The sequence below is a fragment of the Aricia agestis genome, chromosome 1 (genome assembly GCF_905147365.1).
Source record: "Aricia agestis chromosome 1, ilAriAges1.1, whole genome shotgun sequence".
In the NCBI taxonomy this organism is placed as follows: domain Eukaryota; kingdom Metazoa; phylum Arthropoda; class Insecta; order Lepidoptera; family Lycaenidae; genus Aricia; species Aricia agestis.
The window spans coordinates 23,562,196-23,589,841 of record NC_056406.1 but is presented as its reverse complement, the minus strand read 5'-3'; the positions used below and the strand labels follow the sequence as shown (position 1 = coordinate 23,589,841).

Below are 27,646 nucleotides of genomic sequence, written 5' to 3'. Positions count from 1 at the left end.
AGTAACTTGTTGGTACGCTGCCATAATTATAATAATTATTAAGTATTGCATTTTGTTTGCAACTACAATGCTGACCAACTTAATATTATGGTAATTTAATTATTATTTAATATGAATAATCAAAATAAAAATTTAACTGCTATTTAGTGTTGGTATTGTTGTTACAAAATAATATGCTTTTTAATCACTAAAAAATTCATGATGAATTGCTTTTGTCTGTATACTTAACTTTTTTATTGTATTTGACTCATTCAATATTGTATGACGTATAGTCTGTCAAGAAAATTAAGAAATTAAAAAGTGGCAACATTGTAGTGTCATCCCTTTTTCTTAGATTAATTTGATAGGGATGACACGACGACGCGATGTTGCCACTTTTAATTTCTTCACTTTCTTGACGGACTATACTTATATATCAATTTATGAAATCGATGTAATATTTTGTTTTGCACAAAATGTTACCTTATTTGCTTAAAAGCTGTCCATTGACCTTAGAAAATATATGGATACTAATTTTATTATTGTTTTTCATTATTTCTGGTTAGCACCCATCTGTCCATTATTTGCTCTAATTGCTAATTGGGAAGTTATTCACTTACGACAATGAAGGTATTCTAGTTAGCAATACTTATTGATAATTGACCTTTGGGGAGTTATTTCTATGATAAAATTTGGTCAATTCTCTTCCTCTTTGCTTATTGAACTCGTAACAATGAAAATAAGTGGCTTATTTTGGTTACCAAGTCGTCGACGAAAGAGAGGCACAACCTTTTATATGCAGTCAGCAAGAAACCACGATACGCGATTTTTGATGAAAAGTCGGTTTTGTCCAGAGATGTCAGGTGCTACATGATAGTCCAGTAACTAGAATGATTTTTATTTAATATTTATATTCATTAAAAGTAACAAAACCACTGGAATAAATAACTTGCAAAACTAAAAATCAATGAACGCAATGGTAGCCGTTGGCGAGGATCTTCTCCTTGACTTCCCTGATCATGAGCTCGACCAGTGTGTCCAGGTCTACCCGTGGCTTCCAACTCCAGTCGCGCTGCGCCTCGCTGTCGTCGAACACCTGGGGCCACGAGTCCGCTGGAAAAAATTGAGAGATGAGTTGGTTATGTTATTCGCAATTTGAATGTTCTAAAATATTGCTTTTAAAAAAGGAATTTGAAATAAATAAAAAACAAGAATTTTACTTATTGTTCTATCGAATATCCAATAAAAACCGACAATATATTATTTAAAGTTTATGATAAAAGCCACCAGGCAAGACACGAATTAGCGACAGGAAAATGTCGCTTTAAAAATTTTACAAGGAGAACATTATAAAATATTATTACAGAACACAAAAACAATATTTAAAACGGAATTTCCTGATATTTAAAAAAAGTCTTAGAAAATAAGTAGCTGTAGGTAAAATACCAAAATTTAAACTTTTAACACTTTTTAGCACTTTTTACATTACAATTTACAACTTTCTTTAAATTATAACTTACCAATTTCCTGTCGACTATCAGGTCTGTACGTTATCTTGAACTCTGGCAGATGTTTCACCATCCTGTCTGACAGTTCTTCGGGTGTGAAGCTCATTGCTGTCACATTGTAGACTCTTCTAGTGAGTATTTCGCTGGGCGCCTCCAGGAACTCCGACAGGGCGCGAAGGGCGTCTCTGACGTGCATCATGGGTAATCTAGTGTCAGGTTTCAGGTAGCATTGGTAGTGTCCCTTACGGAGTACCTCGTGGAAAATGGCGATCGCGTAATCTAAAAATTTAGAAAAAATATGACTTGATATTAGACACTAATATTATAAACCGAAAGTGTCGCAGCCTTAGCAGAGACATAATATGAATGCGTTTGTCTGTTTGGACTTTGGAATGTCTGGTGCTTTGAACATTCCGTGTATTTTGCCCCTGAGCCCGACCTCTACGCAAATGACACAAGTGACAAGACTCACTCTTGCTTATTGAATTACCTAAGTGGTTGATGGAACTGATGATTATTACTATCAATCAAACTCAATTGCAATATTGCAGTGAAATATTAGATTCATATTAATTAGGTACTAGGTAATACTAATAATAATTATTAATGACTATACAGTAAGTATGTTATAGTGTAAGTACTCATATACAGTTTTGCTCGATCGAGCAATCATGTAGAGTAAAAACCACGGCTCGGGCTTTCGTACACACATTAAGCATTGCTCGATAGTTTTACTCCTGTTCGAAGGAAATTAGCTACGAATAATAAAAACTAGTGTCAAAAAAATTTCAAGCCGGCTCGATTTGAGCCTTGAAACTGGCTCAATACGAGTCTTCGAGCTGTGAGTTTTGCGGTCCACGCGGTGGTTTTTGCTCGATTTCGAGTAAAACTATCGAGCAAAACCGTATGTACTTAGCAATAGATAACAAAATGGCCAAGCCACCCATTTTGACTAATGTGTAGAGTTTTAAGATTCTTCTCGTGCGGCTGAGATCATAAATTATTATACTTATCAAGTATTTTGCCGCGACTTAAGTGTAAAATTAAGGTTTTTAGATTTAGGGCTGAGTATGCCACCTGACGGAAAGCAACTGCCGTCGCCTATGGACATTGTAAAATCAGAAGAGTTGCAAGTGCGTTTCCGGCCTATTTATGAAGAATAGGCTAAGGGAATAAATAGAAGAGAATAGGGACAGGGAATAAGGTATAGGGTACAGTTGGGCCAAGCGCAAGCCAAAAACAGCGCAAGCGCTGTTTCACGCCGGTTTTCTGTGAGTCTGTGGTCTCTCAAGGCTAACACGTATTTTTTAGGGTTCCGTACCCAAAGGGTAAAAACGGGACCCTATTACTAAAACTTCGTTGTCTGTCCGTCTGTCTGTCTGTCTGTGTGTCTCCAGGCTGTAACTCAGGAACCGCTATAGCTTCTAAACACTTCTAAAATTTTCACAATTTTAAGGGGGGCTCCCATACAATAAAAGTATTTATACGCGGGAGAGCCATGCTTCGGCACGAATGGGCCGGCTCGACCGGAGAAATACCACGTTCTCACAGAAAACCGGCGTGAAACAGCGCTTGCGCTGTGTTTCGCCGAGTGAGTGAGTTTACCGGAGGCCCAATCCCCTACCCTTTTCCCTTCCCTACCCTCCCCTATTCCCTTCCCTTCCCATCCCTACCCTCCCCTATTACCCTATTCCCTCTCAAAAGGCCGACAACGCACCTGCAGCTCTTCTGATGCTGCGAGTGTCCATGGGCGACGGAAGTTGCTTTCCATCAGGTGACCCGCTTGCTCGTTTGCCCCCTTATTTCATAAAAAAAAGTGATTTTTGTGACCTTTTCTGCTCTAGATATCAATAATGGCAACAGGTAGGTACTTGAATTTTTCTCAAAGTCGTAAGTTATATGTGTACTTTATCTTAATATATATATTTCTTGTGTGCGTGTGTATGTGACTGAACTCCTCCTAAACGACTGGACCAATTTTGATGAAATTTTTTGTGTGTGTTCGTGGAGATTCGAGAATGGTTTAGATTTACAGTTTGGTCTACTGGAAAATGTTTTTTCAATTAATTTCTTATTTATAAGGAGTTGTTGATTTTGGAATGTTTTACATTAGATCCGGCGGACGGCGCTATCATCGCATTCAATATTATTCTATTTCAATTTTAGTTTGTCCTGACAGATGGTGCTACGATTAATTTGAAAAAAATTTTGTTATTCAATTCATGTGCTGATTAAAATATTATATTATTTAGGCATCAGCTAAAAATGAAGTTTTCAAAATTCCACCCCTAAAGAAGGAATTAGGTAAAAATAGTATCAAAATTTGTATGTCCACGGGGAGGGCGGGAGAATCCTCATGGATTCCTTATTGGCCGGCCCATAAGGATATGTCCAATTTTACTGTGCTGTTACCCAGTAACCTACGGACTAAACTCCCTCCTGGTTACAACCTGCTGCTGTCAAATTATCCTACTAATATTATAAAGGCAAAAGTTTGTTTGGATGTATAGATGTATGGATGTATGGATGTGTGGATGTATGGATGTTTGTTACTCTTTCACGCAAAAACTAATGAACGGATCTTAATGAAACTTTACAATAATATAGCTTATACATCAGAATAACACATAGGCTACAATTTTAACCGACTTTCAAAATGGGGGAGGTGTTATGTTCGTTTTCTTATGTTCAACGATTACTCCGCCGTTTATTAACCAATAATATCATCCCAATTTGGTATTATATTCACAAAAGTGGTGATCTGATGAAGGATCCATAAGTAATCGAGGGAACTCCTCAAATTTTATGGGGAAACATGTGGTGACTTCGGTTTCGTGAGAAGTATTCTAAGCATATGCTACAAACAAGTAAGATTTTGCACCGAAGTACACCTGGTATACCGTGGTTCGGAAGGTGCTGAGAGATCTCCTGATTCTTCATAGATACAAGTTTGGGAGTTTCGGCATTGTTTTAAGAACGGAAAGCATATACTATGCAAATTACATTCATCATCATCATCACTACCATAATATTATACCATGCATCGTCCCATGATTATGAGCCTTTTCATAGACTTTAAGATCGAGGCTCGAGTTTGTCAAGCGATAATTTAAAAAAATCTATACTTAATATTATAAACCTGAAGAGTATGTTTGCTTGAATGCGCTAATCTCAGGAACTACAGGTCCGATTTAAAAACTTATTTCAGTGTTAGATATCGCATTTATCGAGTAAAGCTATAGGCTATATTATATTATATTATCACGCTAAGACTAATACGACCGAAAAAACTCAGGAAAATGTAGTAAAAACGGGGAAAATATTAGAAAGGGTTTATCTCACGAACTACTGGAGCAATATTTGGCACTTATATAGAGTAGACCACGTGAAGGAGTACTTATAGCTATTTTTATTTGAAAATGTACGGTTTCTGTGAAATTCCTAATATACGCGGGCGAAGCCGCGCGGGACATCTAGTATATTTATATATTTCTGTACTTACTAATATTATGTGACATACCAAATTTCAGATTTCTAAGACTTCAGGAAGTAGTAAGTACCCTAACAATTTTGATGATCGGTGAGTCGGGGACAAAATTGTGGGTTTTTGGACACCTATAAAATCTAAAGTACAATAGCTACGATATTCACACTTTGCGCATTTGATTATCATACTCATGTCACTATATCTTAAAAGTTTGAACTATCTAGCATTATCCAAACCAAAGTTACGAGGATTCAAAAATACGACGAAATTTTTCCAGAAAGGGTAGGTAATGCCCTTGCGCTTCGCTTGGCTCGTCTTGGCGGGGGCACTACCGTGCCCTCAGATATTATTTTAACGATATTTAACTGCCGCACTCTGTGGAACATAATTAATTACTTAAATAATATTATGTAGGTAATTACATTTTGAATTAATTAATTCAAAATTTTGACATAAGTCCCATACACTATCTGTCAAACTCTTCATTAAATTAAAGGTTAATCATAATTAAATGTCTGTGAGTACGGCGGTAAGATAGCAAAATCATATCTAGGATAGACAACAATATGTATTATTTAATAGATAGCTGCATCACAAATTACCATGATTATAGACTAGACGAGGGAAAATCCTCTTAAATATAATAATTGAACGCAATAGCTACTAAAAGAACGTAGTTAAACGTAAATAACAAAAACATGTTGACGATGAACATGTAAACACGAGCTCTACATTCCTATGTTTTAATGCTTAATGGTACGGTACAATAGTCAATACTCACAAACGAAAAGCAAAAACCTGATAGTAAACGATATCTTTTAACTATGTATAAGTAGTAACCCTAAATGCAATCGGATATAATATTATAAGTTATAAGTTATAAGCTACAGGCAACAGCCCATGTTACTCGCTTTCGTCAACAAATGGCAAATACTTATAAAAAACGTTATCTAAGATAAAAAAAATACGAACCTGTTGTGCCACCTCCTGGCGGGTCGCTGGAGATGACTCCCGGGAACCGGAGACACCTGAAGTCCAAACCAAACTTGTGATGGTAGTACTCCCCTAACAGCTCCGCGTGCACTTTAGAAACACCGTAAATAGTCCTCGGTCTTTGCACTGTAATGTTGGGGGTAGGGTTCCTCGGGGAATCGGGGCCGAAGGCTCCTATGGTGCTGGGTACGAATATCCTGAGACTGTACTGCTTGGCCAGCTCGATAACGTTGTGCATGCCTTCTATGTTCACTCTCACCGCCAGGGGCACATTCTGTTCGCCGATAGCGCTGAGTAGAGCAGAGAAATGTATGAGCCAGTCCACTCGATGGTCTACGACGATCTTCTGAAGGCCTTTGAAGTCTAATATATCAGCGAATATGTATGGGCCGTCGTTGAATATTTCCGTCGAAGGTTTTATGATGTCGGATAGTATTACATTCTCTCGGCCGTATTTAGCTCTCAGGTACTTGGCGCATTCGACTCCGAGCTGACCTAGGCCACCTGCACAAGAACGGTTGGTTAGATTTAAGATTTTAGAAAGGTCTCTTTCGAGTCATATTTTCAAGGGCCTAGGCTAGGGAATTGGTCTTGGATAGTCTCTTTGCTTTAAATTAGCTGATTAGTAAAATGTAAATGTATTATTGGAAGTATTATTATGTTAAAAAATAAAGTTGATTAACCGGTCAAAATCTTGAGAATTATTATGTAAGATTAAACAAATTTGCTAGATCAATATTATACCTAATATAAACAGGAAAATATACTACTATTTGGCGGCAGCTTTGTGTCTGCGAATTTTTAAGTACCTACAGCTTAAGATCAACTTGAGGTAGGTAAGACATCTAACAGAATCTTAGATAAAATTTTGTGACCTTGGTTTTAGCATAGAACTTTACTCTCTTGGACTGTTATAGAGAAGTTAACAGCGAGTAGTTTATAATATATAATAATAAGTGGCTAGTAAAGTGGGTCAAAGTAATATTTTTTTTTATAATAATTTTCTCGCTATCCTTATCGTGACTCGTGAGCTATGTAAGGCCTTTAGGAAGCAGTCGATAGGCATTAGGTTAACCTACTGTACGTCTTATTTTTAGCAAAATTACGTGTCATTTTATTATGTAGTATAGGTATTCATATGCAGGATTTATATTAATAGACGATTTTTGGATGGCTTGAGGCTTCTCTGTATTGTAGATGTGGATATGCTATGGCACGGGAAAAATGTAACGGAAAGCGCCTAATTCGTGAGAAACTGACCTGTTATCAAAATTTTCGGTGGGGCTTTTTGCACGGCACTCACTCCATAATTTCTTACACCTACTACTACACTGCGAATACTTCTCAATAAAGCCATGTGGGTCTGCCCTATGAGACGTTTTAACCACGTGTATCATTCAATATTACTGGCGTTGGATTCTGTCGAGTTGAGATTTCTAAACAGGTTCTCATGTTGCTCACACAGGAAACTAAACCTTATGTACATTCACCATCAAGGCTCGGCGCTGCTATTGGCGCAGAAAATGGGTGTGCGGGTGTTTTGATGAATTTCGGATAATGAACCTTGAACTTTCAGACGTGTTCTCTTAGAGGTCCAAATGGAGGTAGGGCATGGAATTTTTGGTATTTTTATACTTACTTAAATAACGGATCTGCCATTTTTATTGCATTGATGTTTCAACGCTTTATACTTGATAGGGTTATTTTTATCAAAAAGCGCATCGTAGAGGCTCTACGGTAGAGCGCAATACAAAAACGAGAAAATCAATTAAATTAACGGATAAGGTGCCTCAGGGCTCAATTCAGGGGTACGGGTAGCTCAAATACCTATAAGGAGTTATTAATTATTATGGGTATGGTTATACTTCCCAGGCATTTAAAAAAATCAGTAGGTAGGTACTTAAGTAATAATAATGGCCAGTCTGATCAAGTCATGCCTAATAGTCTAGAATCTAGATTGTTCTGTTAGGATTTTATTTAATTGAAAATTACCTCATACCTGCTTTTAAATCCTAATACCTAATTTATTTCTTGTAAACTAGTTTCTCGTATCAGTCACCTACATAATTAAAATATTTACAACACGTCATTGAAAGTACAAGAGTCTGTCTAGATTCTGTCTATTATGTAGCTGTACCTTTATTTACTTAAGTTACAACTTTTTTAGTAAATACATATTTTTATTGATTTAATTAAGTATGTACTTAATTAGAAGGAAATTGCAGTTTTCAATTATGTTTTTTTTCATGTCTAGAGGCCGTGTGACCAAACCCTTTAAATTTTGATTTTCCTCCTTAGCGACAAGCAGCCAAAAGCTCCAAGGTGAACTAGTTAACTAGTTTCGTCCATGTACTTAGACATTCTTCTAAATTTATTACATTTACATAGCTATAGGTTGTCAGCATTAAACTAAGAAACCGAATATTGGGCATTAACCATTGCAGTGATTACTTAGAACGGTACGTTACCTATTTCCACTTACTTACCTACTTAGGTACTAATAAAATATTTTATCTACTGTTTAGTTATTTCTCGTCCTTCTAGTTCTATCAAACAAGACAAAGATAAACTAGCGGTATAATTTTAATAATTTATCGTTTGTTTATTATTTCAAGCTTCAAGAATTTTCATTGCAGTTCCATTGTAATATTATGTAAGTATCTGTTTTATCGAGTTTCCTCTATTCTATCAATATAAATAAGTAAATAGCTTAGCATTTAATGGATTGGCAGACTTTTATAAGTATTGCAGGCGCAGGCATTTTCAATTTTCGACTGAGGTTCCATCCTGTTTTTTTTTTTTTTTTGCAATAGAAATATTAAAAGCATCAATTTAGTTATTTTCGCAGTCGCCGAAAAGAAAAACTGAAGAATTACATAAAATTAAAGCGAATTATGTTTTAATGGTAGAGTACAATGCGATTTACTGAAACTCATTGTTAGAGCATTTCCTAACACTCGTTACAATTTTATTGTATTGCAAGATTAGGACTTAGGAGTGATTGAGATAAGCCCGACAGGCGCACTTTCGTAACTTTACATACATTATGTGCATGCGAATTTATGGAGATGTAATAATATATTATGCTATTCATAAAATTATACCTACTTATACAATACAAATGTTTGCTGATAATCTTATACGAAGATTCGATAGCTTGGTAAGCAAGATCAATTGAAAAATTGGACAAACTTAGCGCCTGACGAAATGGATAGTCGAGCACCTTTTAAACTACTACACTAATTACCAACAACCAAGACGTGGTCTGCGCAAACAGCGCTGAAAAATGCCGTGCCCGATTACCATCATCGCGACCGATCGTAAATTACACACGTATCTGCAAATAGAGTGAGTTACGTGGAGCACAATGGTGAAAGATAAGTTACTTGGAGTGCATCGGAGCATGAACCGAAAGTGTGGAGTTAGCATGCGAAAACCCCGCGTCCCAGTCTGGTCGCGCCCACACCGAACACCGCTCGTCCAGGGTTCTTTGAAAGTGAGTTACACAATCGGACATTTCGCAGGTCGCTGGTCTTCTATGTCAGTGGCGATATTGGAGTACCGAATTATCAGAAGTGGTATGTATAAACAATGTGTTTCGTCATTATGTTGATATATTTTATTGCAACCGTTTAGTTTTATGCAAATTAAGAAAAATGTAAACATGGCCCAACTGCTTGGCGATTACTCAATTACTCCACAGTTTTTGGTCGTTCTAACTCTCCTATAAGAGTCATTGACAGGAAAACTCAATTTTTATAAATTCAAAACTCAGCATTAATAAAATTATGAAAGTCTGGCTATCGCTGGGCTCTTGGGTTAGTGATGAAATTTAATAAAGTCAAGTTAAGCCCAGAACTGCAAAAGTTGTATCTAATAATTGCACTATTAGTTTGCTATAACTTCTACAGTGTGTAACAAAAATAAGTGATAATACTTTAGGGTGGGTACGTGTTCCTTGTAGGGAGCTCACTGTAAAAGTAGCAGCTCTGAAAGACGAAAAATTTTTTTCGCTTTAGTATGGGCAAGGGCCCAAGCGTCACGAGTTTCCCTATACAAAAGTGAAAAAAAATTTTGGTCTTTCAGCGCTGCTACTTTCACAGTGAACTCTCCACAAGGAACACGTACACACCCTAAAGTATTATCACTTATATTTGTTACAGCCTGTATAAGTATTAAGTAGGTAGGTAATGGCCAATGGATCATTACCTGTAAGAGTACCAAGCTGTAGTATAAATTATAATAAGATCTAAGAGTTCATCTCAATTAAGTAGGAACAATATTTTTTTCCTATAGCCGGAGCCGTTAAAACTCTTTACCAATTAGTACCTACTATCGAGGACATAGTTGACCCACGTTAGTTTGTTCGGCTTATGTCAATTCAATGTTAGCTTAGCTCATAGCTGCTGTGAGCGGTCAGCGGGGCTAAAATGGTCGCTTTGAAGAATCATATTATCATTATGAAGCATGTTATGATTCATTCTGTTAAAATCGCAAAATGCAAGTCTGCTTGCAATTCATATCTAGTAATTCGTACTAATTTGTCAGTTTGACAGTTTTGACAAATCATTTGCTGAATTGATTGAGAGGAATTGCTAAATGTGACCATTTAAGCCCCACTGATGGGTTTGACAATTAAGCCACAGAATTTGAAATTATTTTGTTCCGTTTCTATTACATTTTTGGGAGTAGGTAGATACTGGCACAAGTTAAAGTCAAGATGGAAACTATAGGTCTACCAGGATCTGATGGCTTTATTAACGCGACCAAATTACTTAGGTCCGCCCGCGCCAACTGCCTATGAATCAACTTATCTGATAGTACCTAAAGACTACAGATAAGCATCTATTTAGGTCCATATTATGATATTATTTAAATATTTGAAATTTAAATTTTAACTATCTATTACATTGCTTAAGTATTTATATTCTATGCAATACTTATATTCTGGGTCTATAAAATTGTTATCATAGAAATAAGTCGGTTAACTATTCTGCAACTTGGTCTTCATCCTGTGATAAAATCAGAAATAATATAATCTACTCATGGCTACAGTCTGCGACATATTGTTGTAGATTTGTCAAGAATTATCTTACCGTAAAAAATTACATTCATGCCTCAGAAGATATCTCGTCTACGCATACGAGAATAATAGAAAACGGAGGATGTAGTTAGGTACTAGCACCCAAACACTAAGCGCAGTCATATGCTTTACTCTCGAGGCTCTACGACCTAATAAGTTTAGGGCCTGTTTCACCACTTCCTGATATGTCCCGGAAAGGCTTTCCACCACTTTACTTGACAGATAGAGTATGGAGAATCTGTCAAATAAGTTGTGGATAGCCTATTCGGCACTTATCAGGAAGTGGTGAAACAGGCCCTTAGGCTTTATATTTTAGAACACCTGATAAATAAGGTATAGCCGGTAACCCGGCAACTTTAAGAACAATGCAGCTTAGGCTAGTGCCTCTAGTCTAAAGAGTCTATAATTCTAGAGAATAGAGTCTTAAAGCTAGATCTCAGAGTAAATGCAAAGTTACCGTGTCAAGGTCAGGAGTTCTCGACGTCACTCGCGGCTCAGTAAGTAATTTCGGATTTACCGTACACCGACTGCACATGGTAAGAGGACGAGACAGTTATGCGCGACATAATTGCGTAACTGGAAAATAATGCTCGTCTCGATCGCTGATCTCAAATCATTTTACTGGAATTCTTGGTAGTTTTCAAAGTAGGTAAAAACAATTGATAAAGTTATTCAAGTATCCATGTATACTCTACAATGTTCTGCTGTCGCTCAAAAGGTTTAATCAAAAGAGATGTGCTAATTCAGAACATTAGCACATCTCCTTTGCCTTTTGAGCAACAGCAGCATCAATGACAGATCATTAGCTTAGGGAGCATACCCATACTACGTGACCCATTTAGGGGGGGGGGGGGGGGGGGGGGGTCTTCAAAATACTACGCTCGGTCACGAGAGGGGGGAGGGGGTCTAGAGTTTTGTCACGTAGTCAATTTCGCCGAGAGAAACGTCATACAAAAAAAAAAAATCTCGTCATTTAATACTCAACACTGGCATTTATTATGGTTATTTATAGCCAACAGCCATTAAAAAAACAAGCACTGTTGTCACTTATCAGGTATTTTGAAGTTTGGTGAAGCTGTCAAGCTTGGTGATCATATTTACTATATATTTTAGTGTTCGATTACAATTTGAACTACAGTCGTGACTAAAATAGTAGGTGCCATCGAGGAAATTGATTCCTAAGTAGTTGACATACCAACGTCATGTAGTCGGATCATGTCAATTCAATGTTAATTGTGATCTGTCGGTTGGGTTTAACTTTTAAACGCGACCAAATTACTTAGGTCCGCCATCTGCCTAGAAATTAATTTCTCTGATTGTTCTATTGTAATTTTAGACTATCACTAAATATTATAAAACAAGTTTTTCGCCCATATCCCTTTGTTCCCTTTAAGCTTTAAAACTACGCAACGGATTTTGATGCGGTTTTCTTTAATAGATAGAGTGATTTAAGAGGAAGGTTTATAAGTATAATAACATTCCTTAAATAGTGTTATTGTTGGGGTTTCTAATGTGATGTCGTAAATAATTAAATTTTTTTCCACTTACATTGCAAACGCAGGCTGAACCCTACGAGATTTATCAAAATAATGTACCAAGTACTGTACACATTGAAAAGGTCTACAGAAAACTAGCAATGGTATATGTCTACCTCTTATGGATATCCCACAATAACAGTTTTTTGTCATTTACTTTTAACGACAAAATATTATAATGGCTAATTTTCGAAGTGATTTTAACCAATACTGCATTAATCCTTATTCAATAAAACCACTTTAAATACATTGTAAATTGAATATATTCTATACTAATATTATAAATGCGAAAGTACCCCTATCTGTCTGTCTGCCTGTCTCGCTTTCACGCCAAATCTACTGAACCGATTGTAATGAAACTTTGTACACAGATAGTCTAAAATCTGAGAAAGGACATAGGCTACTTTTTAACTGAAAAAAGGGGTTGTAAAGGAGCGTTTATACGTAAATTTGTTCAAATTAAGTTAGTTCCAAAAATTCATAATAGATGACACTGTGCGTCGTCCTACATCGCACAAGCGCTTACTCAAACGTGTTTCTATAAGAGGTGGTAAGGATAACGAAAGTTTTTCGCGAGTTTATTTAAAGCTATAAGAAGATTTTTGAAGTTTCAAATAATCGTACCGCGGAAGCATTTCTGTAGCCTACATGGAAACGGGAACTACCGCACGCTACAAGCTGAAATCCACGCGGACGGAGTCGCGGGCAACAGCTAGTAGATCTATATGGCCCTTTATAGAATATGATTTTAATAAATATATTTTCGAAGATATTACAAATTTAAAAATTGCGAGACTTAGCTTTTGCGGCGGTACCGACTAATGCGGGCCACCGGCCACGGGCAGATATAGATAAGTAAAGAATATAAATCAAAACTGCTGAATCGATTTAAATCATTTTTTCAGTGGCTATATATTTTATTATACCCGGGCCGTGCGAAGCCGGGGCGGGTCGCTAGTTATTATACAATATTATACATAAATCTAAGTGATAATACTTTAGGATGTGTATGTGTTCCTAACATAGTGTTCACTGTGAAAGTAGCAGCGCTGAAAGACCATTTTTTTCACTTCTGTATGGAGAAAAAAAATTTGCTCATTCAACACTGCTACTTTCTAACAAAACAAAAATCTTAAAAAGTAGATCACGTAGTATGGGTATGCTCCCTTATGTTATGGCAATAAATGAAAAATTCGTGAAAATTAGATATGCATCTTTGTGATTTTTTTCTATCGAGAAAATTTTAAGATATCGTGTTTTTGCTCAGATCGAATTCTCGGAAATATAATGTAGTATCTAATTTTAGAAAATAAAACAATTGGGGGCTTATTTTTAAGTATAAAAATGAATTATAAAATCGACACTTTTGGGTTAGTCGCCCCCTTAAATCGACCATTTATTACATTATCAAATATACGTAACCTTCATAACTGAGGCGTCAATGACGTATGCGGGAGTTACAGATAGTAAATAAGAACAATAGCAAGTAGTGAAAGTGGCTGAAATACCGCTCCACCATATTTCGCTGACCATTGTTGTGATAACATTGTGTGCAACGGGTCCTTGACGTAACCGGATGAAAAACTATTGTCAATGAAAGGAAACACGATTATGGTTCGCAAAGTTGTACTAATTGCTGGAAAAATTATTTTCCGGCTGCCAAGAAACAGTTGCGATAGGAAAAGGAAATCAAGATTCGGTTGTATCCTATTACCTATGCCATTGTTCTAAATCGACTTGGGTAGGGTGAGGAGGGGACCATTATTATGGTGCTATTATGTTATTTTAGGCATCAAGAGTGTTAACTAGGGCCTAACTATTATTGTTAAATACTTTCATTTTATGTTTTTCAGGTTCAAAGTTCATTTTGATAAAACCATGCAACAATGTTAGTCCATAAGGAATGGATTTCAAAAGTGGAGGAACGCTTTTGTGGATAGTATGCTTCATCATAGTAGAAATATATGGTCAAACAACATGTCCGCCTCCAGAAAATATACACCCTTGCATATGCACACATCGGGGATCGGACTTACAAGTATGGTAAGGATGTCATTAAATTTAATATTAATAATATAAAAAAAAGTAACTATGGTAAATCCTTTTATCATTTTAAGAAAATAATTATCAACTTATTTTACTCTAAACTAGTCTATAAAATTAAGCTATTGCTTTTACCTAATATAATATGTTACTGTATATTTTAAAGGTGCACACACAGCGACCTGATGCAGGTGTCAAAGGGATTACAAAATACTGGGAAATTTATTGAAAATGAAGTTGATGAAGTCATAATTGAAAACAACTACTTACCGTCCTTACCTGGTAAACTATTTCAAAATATAAAAATCTTAAGGCTGATGCTGAGGAACAATGGAATAGAGCGTGTATCCGCTGCATGGTTGGAATCACAAGAAGATAGCCTAGTAGAAATATACATCGTCGAAAATGACCTGAAAAGTATTCCAGCGGAGAGCATTATGAAGTTACGAAATTTACAAGCGCTAACAATAAGATCGAGCAGCCTGAAAAGAATCCCAACTTTAATGAATATGCCGAGGCTTGTGTATATAAACGTTCAGTCCGAAAGCTTTAACGTCATAAACGAACATACGTTTGAAGATTTACCAAACTTAGAGAGACTTTATATAAAAGGAAGTCTAAATCTTCATGCACTGAAAGAAAATGCTTTTTATAATCTACCAAAACTTTCAAAACTAGAGATATCTAGCTGTGGAATTAATACGATACATATGAGAGCTTTTTCTCTTCTTCCTAATCTAAATGAGCTGTCACTAAAAGACAACAAAATTTCAGAAGCGACAATGATCAGTAGAGCAACGAGAGATTTGCCCCTGCTATCTATTATGGATTTGAGTAACAATCAAATAAGCAAATTAAACGAAGGGGCATTTGTTGATCTACCAATGTTAGAATCTTTGTATCTAACGAATAACATTATTGATGTTGTTCATCATGGCGCATTTCACCGAGTTCCTAAGTTGAGAGTAGTGGATTTAAATCACAACAGAATAATAGGAATACATCCTGAATCGTTTTTGCAACGATCTAGTAGTGGTGTTGAAGAGCTATCGCTTATCGGAAATAGGATAATGCACATCTCAGAGCTTCGTTCTATTCTTGACGCTTTGCCACGACTAAAATCATTAGATTTGAGTGACAATTTACTACAAGAAATTCCCAGAGGGGCACTCAGAGGTCACCCTAATTTAGAAATTTTACGTTTAAACAAAAACAACATTAAATTCATTCAAACTGACGCATTTATTACAATGCCTGCTTTACGAGAATTACATTTAAATAACAATTCTTTGGGTGATTTCAATGAAGGAGCTTTTTGGAACTTACCGGCCTTAAAAGGTCTGGATTTATCAAACAACTATTTTCGAAGATTGCAGCCTAAGCTTTTGCTGAATTTACCATCGTTAAGAAGAATTAATTTAAGCAATAATTTACTTGCAGTGATTGACCCTTTAACTTTTATGGAAACTCCATTTTTGGAACACGTTAATATTTCTGGCAACAGTTTAGTATCTATTCATCCGGCGACATTCAGAAATCTGGCCAATTTGTACGAAATAGATGCCAGTACGAATAGACTTATAGAGTTTATACCAGGATTGCCGAGGGGAATAGAACAGTTATATTTAAAAAGAAACCAAATAGCAAACCTCCCTATGCCACCATCTCCAGACATGGATTTGCCGTCCTTACGAACGCTAGATATTTCTAACAATGGAATTCAAAAAATCCCGTACGGCGCTCTAAAGACACTGCGCAATTTACGTCGAATGTACATGACAAGAAACGGTTTAAAACAGATCGAAACCACTACATTTAGTGACTTACTAAACATAGAAATATTGGATATTAGTGATAATCAGATTATTAGTATTCATCCTAAAAGTTTTACAGAGCTGACGCATCTCAGAGAAGTCCATTTACATGGCAATCACATACAAGAATTTTACCTGATGGCTTTTCAAAATAATGCTGCTTTAGCAACTTTGGATATAAGTAAAAATAAAGTGAAAAATTTAAATCCCAGCACATCTACATTCAGTAAACCTTTAAGTGTAAAAGTACTAAATATATCCTCAAATAATTTGTACCATTTACCGACGACACTGAATGTATTCTCGAAATTAGATATTTTGGATGCTAGCAATAATCATATTAAGCAGTTTGACGAAAATGCTATCAACAATATAAATACATTGACCGAAATACAAATCCACAGCAATAAAATAAGTGAGCTTCGACCCAGAAGTTTTCAGGATCTTACTAGCCTTAGATCTATTAACATCGAGAATAACCACATAGAAAGTATCGATCAATTAGCTATTACTAATCTTATGAGCCTCATAACGATACAATTGGGAAGAAATCACATCGTTGATATACCAGATAAAGCATTTTCCAATCTTCCAAAACTAAAAGTATTAGAACTACAAGGAAATCGTTTGCAGTTCATTTCGATGAAAGCCTTTGATAACGTTCCAATACTTCAATATTTAAATCTAAGTAATAATCAATTGAGCAACTTGGAAAACTCGGGAATAAGGCAGCTCACCTCTTTAGAAGTTCTAGACATGAGTTTCAATAGACTGACGAGAATCAATAAGGATTCTTTTCTTTACATGGAATGGTTGGTGGAATTAAATTTAAACAACAATATTTTATGTTATATCAGTGGGCAACCGTTCGACCTAATGCCTCGGCTCAAAGTCTTATCATTGCAGCGCAATAAATTAACAATTATAAGCGAAAATACCTTTTCAAAGCTAAGGAACAACATAGCTATCTTAGACATTGATGGTAAGTTAGTTTTATATTTTTTATGTAATAATAAATGTGTTAAGTCTTATAACTTATAAGTAGACATCGGATTATATGCACGATCAAAGTGCCGAAATATGCATGCAAGTATGCACGGTAAATGGCCGAAATATGCACAATCAAAAGTCACTTATTATTAAAATTTATAATTTTTTAAGAGCTTTCCGGCGGTGCCGTTAATAAAAGCGTAATTTTTTATAATTTCATCAAATCCAGGATTTTAAAATTTTTATATAGCACCAATAATAATTTTCTACCAACATTTTCCGATTGCAATCTTAATGCCCATGGAAGTAATTTTTTTTACTAATGTTGCCTACTATAAAGAAAAATTTTGTTTCTAGAAAGATGTTGTACCTATCGGGTGTATTGCATTCTTTAAATGGGGATGGAGCCACATATTTGAAGTGTTTTGATCTATCGTACCTCTGTTTTGTGGCCTCGGTGCAAAATATGCACTATCGCCTAAAAAGTGCCAATTGTTTATTTGCATTTGCATATGCAAGTATGCAAATGCTTACTTGTTTGCATCGGATTATATGCATTTGCATATGCAAGTATGCAAATGCATATAATCCGATGTCTAGTTATAAGTTTGATTATTACATCACATTACTTATTATTGTTGACTAATGAAAAGATAATGTTCTCACTGCTAGGTTAGTAAGTCAAAATTCAAAGCTAAAATTTAGGTAAAATTAGAGAGATAATAAGAATAAACACCTATTGAACAGTTGATTAGAAAAAAATTCAGTAGCGCCGCACCGCACCGCACCGTGTGGCATATCATTTATTTTTTGGACACCGCACGGCTTCTCCCTAATGGTCTCAAAACAACTATTCAATAGATGTTTAGATCTTTTGTAGTAAGACCATACATTATGTTTGGTTAAAAACCAAACACACAAAAGATTATTCAGTAACAGAATTCACTAACAAAAAAACTTTTTTTTCAGATAATCCCTTAACTTGCAATTGCCAAATTATTTGGCTCAAATCATGGTTACTGGAGTCTTCGTCGATCGGTCCAAAATGTGCTGATGGTACTTATGTTAAACAAATGCCATTTTCAAGAAATGACTGTTTAAATTATCCTACTGAAGATGTTGGAATTCAAACATGCTCACCCTTAGAAAACGAAGCCCTGCAGCAGCCTAATTTGGCGACATCCCAAGTATTCTCAACCCGGGATAAAATAAAAGAATATGAAACTCAAATAAAGAATAATTACGGTAACAGAAACAACAACAGGCCATTGCCACAGGAATCAGATTACTTCTATGATGATTATGTTGACTACCCATACAATGAAACTATTATTGATCACATGAATAATGAAATAAACCAAACCAGAGATGTTAACAAGAATGTTAATCATAATAACATAGGTAACACTCCCACTCTATATGCGGCCATCAATAACACAAATCATAAGACTGGAGTGGCTTTAAAAGTACCTCAAGCAAATAGTGGCTTCACATTCTTTGGGTATCCCCTACCTTCTATAGACATGGGTCAGTTGCTAGGTAATGGTCGCAAAATCGATTGGACAGACCAGAAAAACCCTACAGCAGTGAAAAAGTTTCCAGAAGTAGATGAACCAAAATTTGAAACAGGAGGATTTTCACCAATGCTTCCATCCACAACTAATGGTTTTACTCCTATAATTAATCCTTTGTTAAACACGTCTCGTCCAACCAAGGAAAAGAGTACAAATTTACCTCCCGTAAAATCTATTAAAATGAATGAAACAGTAATTTTGATGGACAAGAAGTTGCCGTCAAAAATAAGTCACAATACAACAATGCATAAAAAAGTACAAAGTGAGATTCATGAACTAGAAGCTTATCATGATGATAATAACAAGACACATGTAGCATATAACAAAACCAAAAATATACAGGAACAGAATGCAGATCCATTTAATGTAAGGAAATATAATTTAATGGAATCAAATATAACAATAGCTGAAGTAACCGAGAAAGAGCATATTATAACGACTGACAGTAATGATATGACTTTACAAGACTGGTTAGAGACAAGCAGTGTCCGTCCGACTACTTCCACATTTAATGAACGCAAAATTGAAAAGATTTATGACAACCAACCTTCTGTGGTATCTTCAGTGTTTGTAGCAGACGGTGATATAGTCAGTAAGAATATGAGCAGAACGGCCACAATAACAAAGGTGAACATGCCACATGCTGAACATTATGACTTAAGAAATAATAATTACTCTCCAGTCGTAAACAGGGAACCTAAAAATTTTTTTGATTTACATACAGAAAGTTCAAAAGCCAGACAAACTGAAAATAATGATTGGTATTATGAGAATTATAACAAATCAAATTTAGAACCATACATAGAACCCGGTATATATAGTTCCTCAGCTCATGCTACTTGGCACCAACATGCCCTAACTACGATACTACTTATACTTATTAGAATTAAAGTGATATAAATAAAGACCAAATTTTAATAATTCATGTGTTTATTACTTACTTTTTACACTCAAGGCAGTGCATCTGGATTTAAGAAATGTTGTCTTAATTTATCCAATGCCCTATATCTATGTGATATTTTGTTCTTCTCTTCCTTTGATAGTTCACCGTATGTCTTATTGTAGCCCTCAGGTTGGAACACACAATCCCATCCAAAATCTCTGGAACCTCGAGGAGGCACAATAGTTCCTTTGGTTATACCTTTAAATAATAAGACTTCAGAGTTAGGTTCACCAGAACTGTATGCAAAAGTACACACTGCTTCAGCCGATTTATCTTCCCAGCCTGTTAGAAGCTTGTTAAGCCCTTCGGGCTTTAATTTTTCTAGAAACCATTTAATATAAGGTCCCGGTAAACCACCTAAGGCATTAAAACACAAGCAGGTGTCTTCAATGAAGACCGGCTTTTTAAGTCTCAAGCTGGCTTCTTGACATTTTTTAATGGAAACTTCGTCTATTTCGCCTTGAAGCTCCGGTAAATCTAATTTGTGACTTATCACTTCAAAGGGAAAGGTGGTTCCCAAAATAGCTCTAACTTCTTCCAATTTCTTGATATTGCCAGTGACGAAAGTTAAAGCTGTTCTGTTAGACATTTTCAATCAATCTGCAAGTCACTTTTGAGTTCTAAGTTCTTAAAAACAGATTTAGAGGTGTATAAATGCTTGAAAAGTAAAACTTTTTAAAATAGGTTATATCATCAGTTTAACAAGATCAGTTTAACAAGGTTAGGTTAGTAAAGCATAAAAATGTTATCATTTTATCACGTAGATATATTCATTTATTGATATACTCAATAATTTAAGGATAGTGTTTATTGAAAATTTTGAAATTTAATAAAGAAAACCAAAGAAAACCAAGTAGAAAGTAAATCAACATTTGACATTGACATAGATCACAGATTTTTTTTTTTCATATAATGGCACTTCGGCTATAACCATGGCCAGTGTCGAGTATAATATTATGGCGGGAAAACAATATTCTTTATACAATTTTTTCTATATTATCGTCAGGTCAGTCAGGTCTAAAGTCTAGTCAAGGTCTAAGGTCTAAAGTCTAGTCAAAGTCAATACAGTCAAGAAGTCAAGTCGGTCGATTCAGTAAAGTGGTAGGACGCTTTACTGAAACTTTTGATGGAGTTTTGGAGGGAACACAAAAGAGCACGTTTCTGGTTATTACATCACTTTCCTACATTTGTGCACGATAACGAATATTTAATGGTTAATATCCTACCAATATTACACATTAAAAACCCAGATAACACAATTTTAGGAAAATAATATAAAAACACAACATCACTCTTTCACATTCTTCCAAAAAACCAGATCACAGATTAATATAATATGTAGCAAGCATTGACTTTTATAAGTTTTTTAAGTGGACGCGGCATAATATTGGTCTCTAGATACCAAATCCATGGAATTAATATGTACTACGTACAACGTAGTAAAATATAATATTAATTCCATGACCAAATCAAAATACTGTGGCCGGTCCGCCATTTTATGTTCCGGTTCTCCGAGGTACATAAACTGTCAAAGTGTCGTATTATTGGAATTGAAAGAAAATATCGATACATCGATACATCGATATTTGAAAAAATATCAATATCGGTCTCGATATATCGCGAAAAAAATATCGATATATCGGTCAAATTTTTCGACCAATTTGCTTTTTTTAAATTAATTTATAGTCCGTCAAAAAAGTGAAGAAATTTAAAAAAGTTTGATCGGTACGTTTATATTTTTACTAAAATGTTTGTTATTTTGCCGATGGCTTGACTTCGTATGTGCCAATTTAGTTAATAATTAGACAATAAATAAGATTTGTGATAGAATAGTAATATAACATGGCTTGATTTTCGATATTATTTAATCAACATAGAAATTAGTAGATTTGACGTTTAGTGATGTACTTTTTTATCGAATTTAAAAAATATAAGGTGAAGAATCTGATTTTAACCTTACTCTGACTTTAAAAGATTTTAACCTTAATAGCTCACTTATAACACCTTACTTATCGATATCCTCGACAAATATCAACCGAGTGTCCATCACTATAGACAATGTTTAGTTCTTGGCAATATGGCGCCGACCACACTTTTTTGTAGTTATGTCGCTTCCATCTATTTCCTTATTCATTGGTAGCAAGCTAACATAGATTCAAAAATAATATGACCATAGATGATAGAGTTGACAACTTGACAGATTGTGTTCTGAAACTGAAACTGACGACATCAAACGGTTGCATGATGCATCAAACACGTAAGGTTTGAATCAAACCGTTTGATCGTCTCGGGAGGCCTTAATAGTACATACTTGCGTCTTGACTCTTGCCAGTGAAACTGCTGCGATTTGACGAGATTTGATTGGCTACAACTCATTAGGTGCTGTACCAAGCATTTCAGATTTCAGGCGCACCGCCGCGCCCGGCGCCACTGACCTCCAATAATGTGAAGAAATTAAAAAGTGGCAACATCGTTGTATTATCCCTTTTTTCTTAGATTGATTTGAAAGAGATGACACTGCGATGTTGCCACTTTTTAATATCTTCACTTTCTTGACAGACTTATTCGGTATAAGTGCTCACTGACTTCGTGCTCACTGACATAAGTTATGTCAGCGAGCGTGAAGCACTACGCATGTGCGGCCGCGGTATTAGAAATGTCATTCGAGTTTAGAGTCTAAACTAGAAAAAAAGACGGGTTGCACTCCGGGAGTGCCGGCAGAAGTGAAAACTTGATTATTAACGTTGTGCATAACTTTTTTTAACCCATTTTTATTTACTTAAGTACGTTTTTTTTTAATGAAAATCGTTTTTTTAAAAACTGATTTTCATAAAAAAAAAGTTATAAAATACCCATAAATAAAATAAAATAAAATAAGCCTTTATTCAGACACTTACATTTGTTTCTTTTACATTTCTGTACTTTATACATTAATTTTTCTTAACTAAATCTGATTGCCTTATGGCAAAGGCCTCCCCTAAACTCTCCCACAATTGTCTATCCATAGCCTTCCTGCTCCATGTTGTACCTGCTATTGCTTTTATCTCATCCTCCCATCTTTTCTTTTGCCTTCCTCGTCTTCTTTTTCCTTCTCGTGGGTACCATAGAGTCACATCTTTGGCCCATTTGTTTTTTCTATTTCTTATAATATGCCCTGTCCACTTCCACTTTAGCCTCTTAACCGTATATGTCACATCTGTTACCCCAGTTTTTGTCCTTATTTCTGTCAGTTCAATTTTTTATTTTAGTTTGACGCTTAACATACTCCTTTCTATGCTATTCTGACATACCTGTAGGGATTTACGTTGTTTTTCCGTTAATGCCCATGTCTGGCAGCCATATGTCATGCATGGCAATATGCAGGTGTTAAAGATTTTCTTCTTGTCTGTCATTGAAAACTGGGGATTTTTCATTATCTCTTTAAACGACCAGTACCTCTTCAAGGCATTGTTTATTCTTAAATCTATTTCTTTCTGTATGTGATCTTCTGGTGAAATTATTTGACCTAAATATGTATATTCGTTTACATATGCTATTGTGTTGTTATTTACCTTTATCTCCTTCTGTTCTCCATTGGTCATCAATTTAGTTTTTTCTGTATTCATTGAAAGACCCACTATTTCGCTCTCGTTTGCTAGCTGCTGAATCATAATTTGTAGATTTTCAGGTGTTTCTTCAATAATAATTAAATCATCTGCAAATCTTAAATGGTTAAGTTTTTCTCCATTTATATTTATTCCATACTTATCCCAGTCTAACTTCCTAAATACCTGTTCCAGCACGGCCGAGAAGAGCTTAGGCGATAGTGGGTCTCCCTGTCTTACTCCTTTTTCAATTCTGAATTCGTTTCCTACTCTTTCTGTTTGTATCTTAGCTATGGCATTTTTATAAATTTTTCTTATGACCTCTATATGTATTTTTTCGGGACACCCTGATTTTTCAAAGCTTCCGATTTATATTTATGTTTTATGGAGTCAAATGCCTTGTTATAGTCAATAAAAGCCAAGTAATATATTTTGTTATACTCATTATACTTTTGTACCACTTGTCTTATTGTGTGTATAATTATGATCTAGTGTAGAGAATTCTCTTCTGAAATTCTTCCGGCCTGTTCTTTCGGTTGGTTCTTTCTAACGTGTTGCTTATTCTGTTTAGAATTACTTTGGAAAATATTTTGTACAAGTTAGGTATTAAGCTCACTGGTCTATAATTGTTTATTTGATCCTTGTCTTCTTTCTTGTGCAGCAGTACAATAGTGGATTTTGACCATTGTTCTGGTATCTCCTCCTTTTCTAAGATTTCGTTAAACAAGTTTGTAGTGAATTTGATTATTGATTCCAAACATCCTTTTATTATTTCGTTCGATATTTGGTCGTCTCCTGGTGCTTTACAGTTCTTTTGTGACATAATTGCTTTTTGAACCTCACTTTCTAATATAGCTGGAGTTTTTTCTTCTTCCGTTACAATTTCTTGACAATCGTCCATTTTACTTTTATCTTTATATAGATCTCTATAAAACTGTGTTGCTATTTCTGTGATATGATTTCTAATAGTTGTCTTTTTCTTTTCTTTATTTCTCATATTTGGTATCCATGTTGTATTTTCTTTTAGTCTTTTAAGAGCTTTCTTTAACCGTCCTGTTTTTTCTATATGATATTGAGTTATCTTTTTCCTGTTTTCTTTTTTGTGTTTCCTAATCTCAGACGTTATTTGTTTACTTATTTCTGCTAGATCTTTCTTATTTACTTTTTTGTCTTTAAGTAGTGTTTTCCTCTGCTCTATCAATTGTTTTGCTTTCATACCTATTTTATCATTTTTTCTTGCTGCACAGTTTACCTTTTTTGTTATTTCTTTCAATCTTTCTATCAATATATCGTACTTTTCTTCTATAACCTTTTTGTTATTTCTTTCTAGCTGAAGTTCTTCTTTTAAGATCTTTAAGAGTTCCTTAGGTAGTACTGACGGTATTATTTTAGGTCCAGTATTTTTTGTTATGTGCTTCCTTCCTGCTTTTGGCTTTTCGATGTGTACTTTGGCTCTTACCATTCTATGGTTTGTATTAAAATTGAGTTGGTTAACAGTATCAACGTCAGAAATATACTGTGGTTTGTTTCTAATGATATAATCTATCTCATTCTATATTTCTGCATTTGGTGATATCCAATTATCCACGTCCATTTTTTGTTTTTGACTTTTTTAAAATGCTGTTCATTATTTTCAAATTGTTTCTTTGTGCTAGGTCTACTAGTCGTTGTCCATTATTATTTCGTTTTCCTGTACTATATAGTCCCAGTATTTTGTCCTCATTTGTTTGTCTTTTTCCTAATTGACTGTTGAAGTCGACTATTAAGAATATTGTTTTATTGGACGTTTCTAACGTTGATTGTAATTGTTCATAGAATACGTCTTTTTTTTCTTCGTCGGCTATTTCTGTAGGAGCATATATTTGTATAATGGAGATTGGTTCGAAACCTGGTAATTGTATATTCAGTTCAGCTATTCTGTCTGATATTCCTTTAAGTCCAATTATGTGTTCCTTGTAGCATTTTTTAATCAGGAAACCCACTCCATACATTTCTGGTATTTTTCCAATGTGATAGAAGACGTATACTCCATATTCTTCTATCTGCTCTCCTACTCTTCAAACCTCACTTAACCCAATTATGTCCTAGTCAATTCTTTCCAAGGCATAATCCAACTCCATTAGTGCTTCGTCTGTTCCAAGGATTCTTGTGTTGAGCGTTGATCTATATGTTAGTCGGGCTAAAACTCGAAAACGGCTGGACGGATTGGGCTGATTTTAGTCTTAAAATATACGTAGAAGTCTCGGGATGGTTTTAAAGTGACACGAACTTCACCGGGACAGCTAGTATATTTATATATTTTGTTCTTTTTTCGTGTTTCTTTGATGTTAATATCGAGTTATGATTTTGATTCATTTTTAGGGGGTGATGGTCTAGTACTCCCACGGGGACCGGCCGGGTTGGGAGACAGTTTTTTTTGTGTTTTATGTTATTTATAATAGTTGTTGTCTTCCGGGTGCCTTTGCCATTTCGTTGCTATTGTTTTGATGATATTTGTGAGTTTGTCTTTGGGTGTTGCATGTATTCAAAGGCATTGGTTTTGTTTATTTTGCTTGCCTTCTGATTCAGTCCTATTCTTCCATAAGAATCTGCTGGTAGTTGGGATGGAGATCTTTTCCTCTTTTCATTCTCTCTTCCTTTAATTATTATCTTGTCGTATCTTGTAAATGCCCTGTTTCCTTTTTCAATCTCTTCCTTTACTTTTTTATTCAGCTCCTTCCTAGTTTTTAGAACTTCTTTTGAGAAGTTTTGTGTATCGTATATGTTTGTATCGTTTATTTTTATAGTATTTCTATTTTTCTCCATGCTAGGGTCAATCTTATTAATATTGGTCTTTGTTTTCCGCTGATTTTCTTTCCTAATCTTCTGACTTCGCTTATCTCCCATTTGTCAAATTCGTTTATATTTTCTTCTGTCCTTGCATCATTTAGTGTTTCTATGACTACATTCATAAGATCAGCCTTATTTTCATTTTCTTTTTGTCCTATCCCATGCAGTATGATGTTATTCTTTTTAATTTCTCTCTCAAGATATAAGACTTTCTTGTTTAATGTTATTACCTCTTTCTTCAGAGTTAAATTTTCCTCTAGTATGCATAATATGCAGTAAGTTTTAATTTATAAGTTTAATAATCCCTTAATCATGCTATATAAGGCATTAGTGATAAAAATGTCACATCAAGTAATAATTTGGCTACAAATATTGCATAGCTTTTCACGTGTACTTTAGGGATGCACCTTACTTGAAGTATATATTATTTATATCGATAAATAAATTGTCATCCAGGACTAAATGTTTTTTTTTTCAGGATTTGAAAATGCTTCAAAATAGACGACGAACAGAAATATTTAGACGCAAGTTTCATGCAAGTTTTTAATCCTTACTCCCTTATAAAGGTATCACAATATTGGGATTATCATTTCAAACGTAAGTTTGAAATAATGATTTTATTGAAATAAAAAAGTTTTAATGGAGAGTATAAATTATCAACACCTCTTACACCTCCCCCCTGTAAGTAGGTACTCAAATCGTTATTTGGATTTGCTTTTTGAAAATTTATCCTGGCATTACTCTTTTTTAATAAATTCCAGACACAATAGATATTCAGTTGTTATGCGGCACCTGAGTTCCGCTTGGGGCTTGATGGGTTAAGTATGGAAAACTTACATAAAGCATAATATTGCCCCGTATACAATATTATATATGCATAATATCTTTTATAGTATTACGTACATTTAATGACACTAAACCAACTATTTTTTAGGCTTTGGAATGCTTCTAAAGAAGAATTCAATATGATGGTGATGACGGGGAGATCTATAATGAAGATAATATTATTTTTAATTTTATATTATAACCAAGTATTCTGATGGTGAGATGGAGTGAGGAGGGATAGTCTAAGTGAGGAAAATCCCCCCTTATCACTACCACCCTCAGGAGACCCCCCCCCCCCCCCCCCCCGTTAAGGAGACTGTTGTCAACTGTTTTCAGTATAATTTTCGAGGCATACTAAGGTTAGCTAAAGTTTCTATTTTTATAATATGAATTTAAGTATTCAATACTCGTATACTCGCAGTTAAGCATTAATTGTGGACCAACCCACATTTTTTAAGT

At 35.1% G+C, this 27,646-nt stretch overlaps 3 protein-coding genes across 4 annotated transcripts; 1 reads left to right on the top strand and 2 right to left on the bottom strand.

The window, feature by feature from the left end:
• Positions 1 to 863: 863 nt before the first annotated feature.
• LOC121728796 (L-threonine 3-dehydrogenase, mitochondrial) lies at positions 864 to 7,538 on the bottom strand. The gene is made up of 4 exons (XM_042117092.1): positions 7,228 to 7,538; positions 5,947 to 6,471; positions 1,500 to 1,766; positions 864 to 1,092 (listed from the first exon to the last, which is right to left on the bottom strand). The coding sequence occupies exons 1-4, from the start codon at positions 7,322 to 7,324 to the stop codon at positions 944 to 946; spliced, it is 1,038 nt and encodes a 345-aa protein (XP_041973026.1). The 5' UTR covers positions 7,325 to 7,538; the 3' UTR covers positions 864 to 943.
• Positions 6,343 to 20,666, bottom strand: LOC121728813 (inosine triphosphate pyrophosphatase). Of its 2 annotated transcripts, none has more exons than XM_042117116.1 (2): positions 19,948 to 20,666; positions 6,343 to 6,471 (listed from the first exon to the last, which is right to left on the bottom strand). In XM_042117116.1, the coding sequence occupies exon 1, from the start codon at positions 20,536 to 20,538 to the stop codon at positions 19,957 to 19,959; it is 582 nt and encodes a 193-aa protein (XP_041973050.1). In that variant the 5' UTR covers positions 20,539 to 20,666; the 3' UTR covers positions 6,343 to 6,471; positions 19,948 to 19,956. The 2 variants fall into 2 exon arrangements, with proteins under 2 accessions (XP_041973050.1, XP_041973058.1); XM_042117124.1 differs by lacking the exon at positions 6,343 to 6,471 and adding an exon at positions 19,562 to 19,703.
• Positions 18,035 to 19,929, top strand: LOC121728791. Its single transcript, XM_042117079.1, has 2 exons — positions 18,035 to 18,104; positions 18,402 to 19,929. The coding sequence occupies exons 1-2, from the start codon at positions 18,089 to 18,091 to the stop codon at positions 19,904 to 19,906; spliced, it is 1,521 nt and encodes a 506-aa protein (XP_041973013.1). The 5' UTR covers positions 18,035 to 18,088; the 3' UTR covers positions 19,907 to 19,929.
• Positions 20,667 to 27,646: the final 6,980 nt, after the last annotated feature.